Source organism: Lemur catta, chromosome 21, assembly GCF_020740605.2.
Source record: "Lemur catta isolate mLemCat1 chromosome 21, mLemCat1.pri, whole genome shotgun sequence".
In the NCBI taxonomy this organism is placed as follows: domain Eukaryota; kingdom Metazoa; phylum Chordata; class Mammalia; order Primates; family Lemuridae; genus Lemur; species Lemur catta.
Genome location: NC_059148.1, coordinates 28,287,668 through 28,298,741, shown reverse-complemented (window position 1 = coordinate 28,298,741; position 11,074 = coordinate 28,287,668). Strand labels below are relative to the sequence as shown.

General features: G+C 44.6%; 1 protein-coding gene and 1 long non-coding RNA gene across 13 annotated transcripts in view; both read right to left on the bottom strand.

The window, feature by feature from the left end:
• Positions 1-580: 580 nt before the first annotated feature.
• On the bottom strand, positions 581-1,914 carry LOC123626134. Its single transcript, XR_006730755.1, has 2 exons — positions 1,876-1,914; positions 581-1,582 (listed from the first exon to the last, which is right to left on the bottom strand). It is a non-coding gene; the product is annotated as an uncharacterized LOC123626134 (long non-coding RNA).
• Positions 1,915-1,983: 69 nt separating this feature from the next.
• Positions 1,984-11,074, bottom strand: part of ZNF664 (zinc finger protein 664) — a 34,424-nt gene continuing 25,333 nt past the window's right edge. For 10 of the 12 annotated variants that reach the window (XM_045534995.1, XM_045534998.1, XM_045534996.1 and 7 more), the window contains 2 exons: positions 4,549-4,614; positions 2,264-4,455 (listed from right to left, as the gene is read on the bottom strand). In XM_045534995.1, coding sequence (XP_045390951.1) covers positions 3,072-3,857 — 786 coding nt within the window. In that variant the 5' untranslated portion in view covers positions 3,858-4,455; positions 4,549-4,614 and the 3' untranslated portion in view covers positions 2,264-3,071. Of the gene's footprint in view, positions 2,006-2,263; positions 4,456-4,548; positions 4,615-11,074 lie in introns of those variants that run through there. The other 2 variants (XR_006730749.1, XR_006730748.1) reach the window with 2 other exon arrangements.

Below are 11,074 nucleotides of genomic sequence, written 5' to 3'. Positions count from 1 at the left end.
CTTCAGGCCTTACGGGTGGGCTGCCGCGGCCAGGGACCAGAGCAGGCTGACGAGGGAACAAATGTGTAGGGGCCCCAGGGAGACGGAAATGGCCGACATGGGTTGCACAGGGAACATGAATTAGTTGCCAACATCTTAATATCATTAAACTTTGTGTAAAAATCTAGGTTGGTTTCTTCTTAAAAGAGCAGAAATAGGAAGGAAACTTAGGCCTGTACTCTACTGAGAAAACAAAGAGAAACAGCTGCGCAGAAGCAGCTGTCCTACCAACGGGGTGTGCTTTCTCCAGTCTGCCACAGACCTCCACTCTGAATTACTCCTGACCTAATTCAGTCATCTGTTAACTGCCTGGCTGTGACCTCTGGGCCAAGATGCCCTCACACCTTGGTTTGCCTGGGACAGTTCCAGTTCAGGCCTGTTGTCCAGACGTAAGGATCAGCATCACCTCTCTCCCTCTACTCTCAAGTGCCCAGTTTGGACAATATAACGTACAGTCACCCTACGCATAACGTACATGCCATTCCCCACCACACACACGCACAAACCACTGAATTCACACAACTACATGTCAAGCACAGAACCCTGTTATAAAGTGATTTTATTAAACTGATTTGGACATACTGTAGGTCAAATAATATTTTCTGAAGATAACAATTATGGACTTTAAAGCTCGACATAAAATTAGTAGCTTCAAAAGGGTTAGTCATATTCCCCAGTAACAGCATGATAAAATAATTCAACTATGTAGAAATATAGAACTCTAGGACTAGCTGGAAACTCGGAAATCATTTAGCCTAATGTCCTCGTTTTGAGAGAAAACTAGACTCAAAGATTAAGCGATTTGCCCAAACTCACATACCTAATAGTAATAAAGCTAGAAATCAAACCAATGTTTCCTAAAACTAAAATTCTATCAATGATATTTCAACTGGCTCTCTATCAACTAAAAGTCTAGGCTTTTCTCTAATGCTCCACACTACTGTGACATGAAAGAGTGATAAGACACTACAGTAAATCGTACTTGTGGAATTCTGGCCTGGAAGGGGCTTCAGCAAATAACCAAGCCGGCCCTCACGCGGTGAGAAGGAGGGAGGCTGCGCCGTGACTTGCCAAAGGCTGTCAGCAGAGACGTCTGCATTAACACCCAGATACTCATAAATTTATGCCCAAATCCCACCTCTAGTTTCACGGCCCACCCACTAAATCATGATCCTTTCAAATCTCCTTTATGCGCTGAGGTTTAGTTATACAAAAGCCCCTTCCAGTCAAACAGAAGAACTTAATTCAAACATGGAGAGAAAAATCCAGCTTTGTTTCAACATTCCGTGACTATTCTGAGTTAGTTCACTTTCCAGCCTCTGAGACAGTTGACAGATACCATAAAACCTGATCACCCATTTCAGAGCTTCAAAGATCCTTAATTTCCCCAAAGACTTCCTGAGCAAAAGGACTACATGTGGGAAATCAACGAAAATAGGAATGAGAAGAGAAACAAAACTTGGTTGCTTTTTTTTTTTCCTGTCATTGGGGACTTTTGGTCTTCTAAACATTCCTTGAGTTCCTCCACATGAGTTTTTAATATCTAGCAAAAAAAAAAAAAAAAAAGCCCTATGAAAGGATGCTGAGCACCTCAGTATCCCTCCTCCCCGCCGCCACCTCCACACGGGCGCTCCTGTCCCCAGGCACACGCCTGTGCTCTGCAGCGGGTGCTCCTCCTCCTCTGGCCCCAGCCCCAGCGCCACCCTTGGAAAGGCCTCCCTGACCGCTAGCTACTGCCGCCCCACCCCCGCCCACCCCACCGCTAAATCCTCACCCTAGTTTATTTTCTTCATAGCACTTAATCACTATTTCAAACTACATTAGTTATTTGTTTACTTGCTTATCATCTGTCTCCTCCACCAGAAGTAAACTCCATGAGAGCAGGGACCTCGTCTGTCCTAGTCAGTGGTATTCCCAGCACCTAGCACAGTGCCTGGCACATAGGAGGTGTTCAAATAAATATTTGCTGAATGAATGAAGAAAAGAAAAGAATGATGGATTAATAAGATGTTCACGCCTAAAAAGGAACTGACACGCAGTACTCAGTGGAGGGTACTAAGGACTCCTACACATTACTCCCAAGCTCACACAGAGACCAAGTATCCTTAGTGACTCCTCCACCGTCCGCCTGCCGTAATGTCTCCCTGGCCAGGGAGGAGCTCCACGCGTTACAAAAGGAGCCCGAGAGGGAAATTCTGGAAGAAAGTTCTCACTTTGCTTGCTGTTTCTTCCTCCCTATTTACATTCAGCTATTTCCAAAAAAATTCAAGTTAAAAATATGTGATGCGGCCACTAGAAACTAAGTCTGACTAACATGGAGACACAGTGATTAGCAGAATCCACAAAAATAAAAAACATTCAAGAAAAGTTCAAGGGCATGTATGTCTGCCAGTGATTTTTCTGACAGGCCAATGAATGGATGTTATGAGTCACCTAAAATCTAAAGTGAGATTTAATGCCATCTAGGAAGGGGTGGATATTTACGGGCATTTTGAGGACATAGAGGTAAAGTGGATTCAGAAACAATAGGATTTATGGAAAGATACACAGGGATGTATGCAAAGATAAACCAAGTGGTAACCTCAGAAATGCCAGAACACTTATCTTCGTGGGAGCTGTCCGTTTTCAAATGCATCACCAGTGTGCGGAATCAAGAGGAAGGAAGGGCGTGAGCTCCTGAAGGGGGTCATCTGGGAAAACTTTCATGTAAAGCATAGATAGAAGGTGACTCGGGATGCCAGGCAATGACCATGGTTTTCTGTGTAGCATTTCAACTATGGAGGCATTGTGCCAGAATCCACGACTGGGACCTGGCAGCCCGTCTTGGGCAGACATTCGGAGGCCGTCTCCAAAGTCAAGTTGTGGAACGCACCTGGCATGAATCAAAAAATCAACCTCAGGTATGCCTCATCAAAAAGAACGTTCTCCTAGGGACTGCTGTAAATATCTCTTGGGTCAATGTAGGTATATACAGGGTTTCCTTCCTAGTGGCACTTATGGGTTTTAAGATTTTTAACTCTTAGCAAAATGTTTTATATAACTGATATTTTGAGATGGTTTCTCTCCTTTGTGTGGACTCTCTGGTGGATGCAGAGGCTTGTACTCTGACTGAAGGCCTTCCCACACTCATCACATTTAAAAGGTTTCTCTCCCGTGTGGACTCTCTGGTGGATGCAGAGGCTGGAACTCTGACTAAAGGCCTTCCCACACCCACAACATCTATAGGGTTTCTCTCCAGTGTGGACTCTCTGGTGGATGCAGAGGCTGGAACTCTGACTGAAGGCCTTCCCACACTCATAACATTTATAGGGTTTCTCTCCCGTGTGGACTCTCTGATGCATGCAGAGGCTGGAAGTGTGCCTGAAGGCCTTGCCACACTCTTCACACTTAAAGGGCTTCTCTCCGGTGTGGACTCTCTGATGCATGCAAAGGTTTGAACTATTACTAAAGCCCCTTCCACACTCACTACAGACATAGGGTTTCTCTCCTGTGTGAACTCGCATATGAATCTGAAGATGGGAGCTCCAATTGAAGGCTTTGCCACACTCGTAACATTTATAGGGCTTCTCCACTGTGTGGATTTTCTTGTGTCTATTAAGCTTTGTTGTAGTGCTAAAATCCTTACCACAATCGTCACATTTATACACCTTCTCTCCTGTGTGGTCTCTCCAGTGAATATGCAGTTCCGATATATGAAAGAAACCCTTATCACACTTATCACATTTATGGGGCTTCTCAGCTGTGTGAATTTTCTGATGCATAAAAAGATCTGCTCTCTCAGAGAAAAATTCCCTACACATGGGGCACTTGTAGATCATTTTTCCTATTTGGTATCGTGATTTGGAGGAGAAAACTTCCTTACAACTACTATAGTTACAGAATTGTTACTTCGTACAGTCTCTTATTTGGCCATCTTGGCAGTCTATCTCAGGCTCGCTCTGTTAGGTAAGTTCAAGGTCAGCCTAAGCTTTTCCCTGCCTGTCTTTCTATGGAAGGTTTCTTCCTGCATAGTGTTCCTCACTCAGTACTATTATTGATTATAAAGTGACATTTACTTCCACATGAATTTTATAATTCATTAACGTAGAACTTCGTTTTAGATCCTGAGTTGTCAACATTCCAAGGGGCTCCCAAGGTGCAAACCTTTGCCTTTTCAAGCCCCTGGAATCTTCTTCTTGCACAGTAATCTTGTACTTCTCACTTCTAGAAAAAGGACTGTACAGTGTGTCCCCTGTGCCTGAGGGTGAGATCCCGCTGGTGGGTCCTGAGCCTCTGCAGCCAGCCCCTGAGCAGTCAGTACGGCATCCTGACCCCTGCACATCAGACAGGAAGCCTTTCCAGGAAACAGGCTCCTTGGGGCCAGGTGTGGTGAGCCTTGCTTCAGGGAAGTGCCTGCATAGGTATCACACCAGTGTCCTGTAACAGAAACATAAAAAAAAATAAATTGAATTTTGTCCAGAAAGCTGCTGTGGATTCCGTAATTCCAAATGTGACAGCAGGAACACAAACCTTCTCTGATTTTGAGGAAGATGCTCTCTTATCTTCCAGAAAGATGTGTCTCTTGGATTTGCAAGTCTGAAGAAAAGAATTTGTAGATATCATGCTCCTGTTTACAGCCCAAGTATATAATCCAGTTACAACCACTCACTGTGATTACCTGAACAACATCAAGGGTAATATTATTGAAAGAGGAAAAAATCCTCCAAAGACCCACATGTGAGTATGAAAAGCAGCTGTCCTGCACAAAGAAACAAGGAAAACTATTCCTACTTTGAACTTCAGAAGGTACAATGTTGCTACTTTTGGAGATAATGAACTTCAGATTTTGGAGATAAAACATCATATTTCGGTTGCCTTCTAGTGTATAGAAAGAATGAGTATGTGACATGTCAGTATCAAATGTCATTCCTCTGCTCAATCATCCCCAGTGGTTTCCCCTGATGTGTTTAAAATAAAATCCAAATCCTTAACTGAAAAACCAAGGTGCTGCATGACCTGGTCCCCTCTCCCACCTCACTCACTGTGCTTCCTGCCATTGGCTTTTATTTTCAGCTCTCCAACACCCTAAGCTATTTCCTGCCACAGGGCCTTTGTACATGCTTTTCCTGGAACTTGAACCACTCCCTCCCCAGTTTTGTACGAGGCTTTGCAAGTCAGCTGCCCTTCCCTTACCTAAAGAAGGCCTCTGGCTAGATTCTATTTTAATCTTTGATTCCTTCAAAGCACATACAACTTGGAATTATCTTATTTGTTCCTGGTTTTTCACCTGTCTCCTGTACTAGGATGTAAGTGCCTCGAGGGAGGAACTATGTGTGCTGCTCACTGTGATATTCTGGCAGACAGGAGGTGACAATTAACACTGCTGAGCAAGTGTGCACAGTACTGTAGGACACCCTCTCTCACCCCACAGATGTACATCCTGCTTCATTCTGGTACATTTCCCAGCACCTTATTGCCTGTCTTTTGATAATCTATAGGGGACAAAACAGACAACAAATAGAATGAAAAGGAGATAAAAGAAGAAAAGAAATCCCAAAATATCCAATCTGAAACTTTGAGATTTAGGACCATGTCTCAGCAATCTTCTCATTTCTTGTACTCTATACACAGTAATGCTTTATTCACTAAATGAAATCGATAGATCTTCTTAACACTTTGGATAATACGTTCCATGCAAAGACAGCACGCATGGGTGACTGTAGAGATTTCTTTAACATTAAAATGGCCAAATAAACTGGACTGCTTCTAGGTAGAAGTGTTAGAATTATGAAATTCAACTAGATGTCCAAAATTTCAGCAAAAATAGTCATATGTCTAGAAATACTATATATGCATCTATTCTTGGTCCTAGTAATGGTAATTCCAGACATCTATCCCAAAGATACATTGGCAAAAATAGGAAATGAGTTATGTACCAGGTTATCCACTGAGGCAGCTGCCTGTCACAGCAGAGTTGCAGGCTACTCAAGGCCCACCCCTTGTGGACTAGTTGAATCAACTACGGTACCTCCTCACAGGGAAACACTGAGTAGGCATTAAAAACAAAGAAGGATGAGGAAGAGCACTAGGCACTGATATGGACAGTAAATTGAGGTCATACTGTTAAGTAAAAAGAAAGTAAGGTACAGAATAGTATATATTCTTTTTCGCTAGTCTGCTTCTTAGGGAAGAGAACAGTAAATATTTTACGCTACTTTTTGAGCAAAAATCGAAGGGAATATGAATGTATTCATATCATATTTATATGTGTAAAAAAACACGGTGAAAGACAATCCAAAATTTAATGATTACCTATGGGGGAGGAAGGAGACAAGAATGAAGTTAAGACTTCTCTAAAAAAACTCTGTTATACAGTTTTGACTTTGGAAACATAAATGTTTATATCATCAAGAAATATAATTAAATAAAAACAAGTCCCTAAAATTTTAAAACAAAAGAGAAGGAACCTTAACTTTCATGTTAGGGACCTATCCACAAATGGCTTTTGAGCACAGTATACCGATTGTCCATACACAGAAGAACACATTCTATTGACAAATAAAAAGCTGCAAACAAATCAAACTTCTTTCAATAGTTTAACTGTTAGTTATAACACTGCTATGTTTTTATAAAGCAGGATAATGTAAATAAATAATTAATGTTGTTAGGAACCAAGATTCAATGTAAGAAAAATAAGATGTAAGTATAAAATCAAAGTTAAGAAAAAAATTCTGTAAGATAAAATTTCATTTAGAAATTATCAGTTTGAATTCATTTTTTTTAAAGCTCTGTCACCAAAAAGGCCTGGAAGCAATAAGAACAGACAGCAGTGAGCACATCTAGATCCCCCTTCCCCTCTTGGAGGGCAAGGGATCCTCGATAAAAGGCTGGCTGCAAGGCCAGAGCAGCACCTACAAAATGAGCCTGGGACATCTTGTTATGCCAGAAAGCAAGAGCCACATGCCCAAGCAACACAGAGCCAATGTATGTAACTGAGCATCAAAGGGAATAAAAAATGTAATCGACTGAGACACATTAAATATACAAATGCCCGGAGTTCCTAATCGGTGTAAGGGACGGGGAGAAAAGAGACAGAGAGACAGAGGCAAAGAGAGGGAGAGACCCAAGGCACCGGACAGAACTGCAGGTAACCAGGGCACCAACTTTTTACCTTGAAAATTGGCAACTGAAATAATGTAGCATCTACGCTATGTTTCCTCTATGAACTCTCCATCAAGACAGTGACACAACCCAGCTAATGTATGTGTACCCCTCATGACACACCTGATTCAGACCATGATAAACGATCTGTGAAAACGGGAACTAGAAGGCTGATCCAGAACTTGACAGTGCCAGGCTGTCATTACCTGAACCACTGGTCAATCTTAGCATGACTCAAAGAGGAACAGACACACACAAGTGACTCTGTGGGAAACACATAGCACCACCTGGAGACATTCTTACCAAGAGACTGAACCAGAATCTAATCAAGCCTCTGGAGCTAATTTCTACTTGAAGGAACTGCGGGAAAAGAGGAACTACTAAGAAGCAAGCAGCAAAATATCAAAAGGTAGGAAAGGCAGCCCGTCTACAGGACAACTGCCCTAGTTTTTGCAAGAAGGAAAGAGAATGGAAAAAAGAGGAGTGCTAGAGACCTGAGACAGAACAATCACATGTAACAGGAAGACCTTCTTGGAATCTGATGCAAATAAACCAACCACTAAAAGGAGACAGACGCAGAGGAAATGTGATTAGGGGCAGACATCAGGGACTGAAGGGGTATCAGATTACAAAGGCATATTGTTAACTGCCTGATAATGTCACCGTAGCCATAGAAACCAATGTCTACAGCTTTAGCGAGACATGCTGAAGTATATAGGAGTGAAATGACATAATGTCTCATGTGTCTTAAAATGCTTCAGCAAACAAACAAACAAAAAGGACAGACAAGGCAAATGTGGCAAAACCACTGTAACTGCTAAATCTGGGTGAGAAATAAATGGATGAATAAAATCGCCTTTCCACCTTTGAGTATGGTTGAAATTTTTCATGATAAAAACATTTGTTAATAGAGAGCAGACGTTCGTTCCTGCTCCTTTTTCCACGGCACACGCAAAGAGTGCAGTCCCCCAACAGCCAGCACCTCCCCGCCGGCCCGCCAGTCCTGGGCAGGGAAGGCCGCACAGCCGCCGTCTCTGGACAGCAGGGGAGAGCAGAAGACAGAGAGAGTCACGCTTGGTCCTTCCTCAGAGCTAACTCCACAGGTGTCCTCCAGAGCCCTCACGGGGAAGTGAGGCAGCCAGGGGCAGGGCACTCATCCAGACTGGCCTCGGGAGGACTCTGCTCAGAAGGCGACAGCGTCACACCAAGCTCAGCCATGGGATTCCCACGTGACCTCCCGCCAGAGTTCCTCTTGAGGAGGAATCGGGCACTGCCACTCCTTCCAGGTACAGCGCTGAGAGGCCTCTACAAGCCAGCCTGGTCGGGGGTGGGAAGGGTAATGTACATTCTGCAGGAAGAAGAAAAAAAGACAAAGCAAGAGAAACTCCAGCAAATTTTCCACATGACCAAGCAAAGACAAGAAAGGCAAACAGACAAAAAGGATCACCACTGCAGCCTTACCTAACAAGGCACCTGCCCGACCTTCCGCGCAGATAAAGGAGGCTGTAAACTCAGGCTCTGTAGCAAGCTACAAAATCCTACAGCCCCCACGTGCAGTGTTCCCAAGACTGACTCTCACTCCAGACTCACCCTACATCTCACGTTCCAAGGGGACATCCCACACCCCTTCTGACACTGCCAAGGGCAATGCTCAGACTCTGCACCTGCGACCTCAGGGGCAGGCCCAGCGGTCAGCGCACTCGACCTGCAAGTCAGAGTTCAGTTGAGAATTGAGAGAATAAACACTTGAAATCTAGCCCATCTGCCTCACATCCCACCTTCCACGGAAAAGGGCCTTTCCCCTCTCCCTGCAGCTTGTCAGCCCTGTGACACCACAGAATATGTGAATTAGCACCCACCTCTCAGCACAGTTAGAACTGAGAGACTAGCTAATAAAAAACTGATGCTGAGATTCAAGAAAGTAAAAAACTAAGTGTGAGGAAACTGTGTCCTGGAGAATAAATGCTCGGGACATGGCATTGGAAAGGGGATTTAGAGACGGGGACACAGGATTCACGGGTTGGCAGGAAGCTTGTTTTCCTTTGAGGGCTGCTCAGGCCAAATGCTGCTACGCCCAGAGGCAGAACTTCCAGGAACTGGGCGCCCTGGCTGGCACAGCCTACTGCTGTCCCCTCAACTCCGCTTCCAGGCAGGTCTGCCTGCAGGGGCAGGAGCCACTCTGGTCACAAGACAGGGGGCAAAGGTCAAGAGGAAGGTACAGACTGAGGACATAGACTTTTTCCCCCAACTTCAGCCTCTCTGCCCTGGGAAGCAGCTCGTGATGCTGTGCTGGGAGAGAGGATCGAATGTCGATTTAGAAATACGGATTATTTAACATGCCTTTGTATATGCCCTTTATATATTACTTCCTTTTACACAGCTGACCAAAAGTACAATTTTGCTTGAGAAAAAGAAAAGGTGGCCTCTAGTTTTTTAATGGATTTCTTGTTAAAACGATCCCATGGTTGTTCTCAAAGCAGAAGCAGCCGTCTCCAGAAGGCAGGCGCTGGTGAAGGGAGGGCCCGAGAGGGCTGCACACGGAGGGCAGCGTCCCCGTCACGGGAACGCCAGCTGTTTCCATACAGGCGGAGGTCGGGAAGCTGCAACTCACGTTCTAGAAAGCGGACTCTGAGCTGGATTACGTTCAATACAGGCTGATATGAAATCAAGACTAATCATCTTGATTCAGCAGGAGAGATAAATTCACTTACACACACAGCATGGACATCAGACACACACGCACATGCACGTGCGTGCTCAGCCAGCAGCCGAGCAGGCAGGGCTCGGCCCCGTCTGTGCTGTTCTGCACGAGGCCATGACCTCCACACAAGAACTGCAGAGGCCCACAGACCCGGAGTTGTCACCACCGCCCAGCAACTAACATCTCACAGCCAGACTGGTGAAGAAAGCGGCTTGCAGAAGGGCACAGTGCTGGAGAACAGCCCAAAGCCAAGATTTCGGATGACGTCTTCTTGGCGCTTGACGACAGACGAGAGAGAAACGGGCTGGTAAGAAAGCATGCTTGGCGTGGGGGTGGGACAGTGATGACTTTGCAAAGAGGAAGGGCAGTCGCTGTATGAAGTTCAACTGAAAGAATGGACAGGCAAAAGGGGGATTTAAAAATGTATTCTCACTTAGTCTTGGCACTTCAGGCAAGTACGTCACCTAACACTATTTTGCATCTGTTTTCTTCCCATATGATGGGGCTAAGGTAGATGCCCTGGCCTGTCACCAAATAAACAAACATTTTATAAACTATCATTCAGTCAAAATACAAAGGAACCAGCTTTGGAAACTAAAGGACAATCACATTATATATTTATTCCTTTTGAATAAATACAGACTCTACATTACTGGTGAGACTTCTAACATCTAACATGTGACCTGTAGTTGTCCAAAACCCGACTCAAGTAACACGCGGGCTTCCCACGTGAACAGAGAGAGGGCAGATGAAACAAGAACAGCACAAAGCGATGGTTTTTCAACCTGGGGTCAACTCCTATGGCAATGGGTCCAAAGGGGTACATGTTTTTTATTTTCTCTACTTTTGAATTTATTTGGGATTTTCTATAATAAAAACAAAGAAAACCAATAAGCCTTTGCTTACGGGATCCCTGTATGAAGATGTGAAGCCACAGGAAGGACGCACAGCAGCATTCTAAATCACAGAGCAAACTAAACTTTGCCTCCCCTGACACCATCAACCCACGCAAACCCAGCCCCGCCGTCGCACAGGACGATGCTGCTAACTTACGAGCTGCTAGCCATCTGTCCATCTCCAGGGAGACGCTACCCTTTGACCAGAACATCCCATCTCCCAGCTCCCTGACTCCATTAATCCGACTGAACCTTTCCGTTGCTCCCACAGGACCTCCGGTCTTCCTTCCATCTTCGT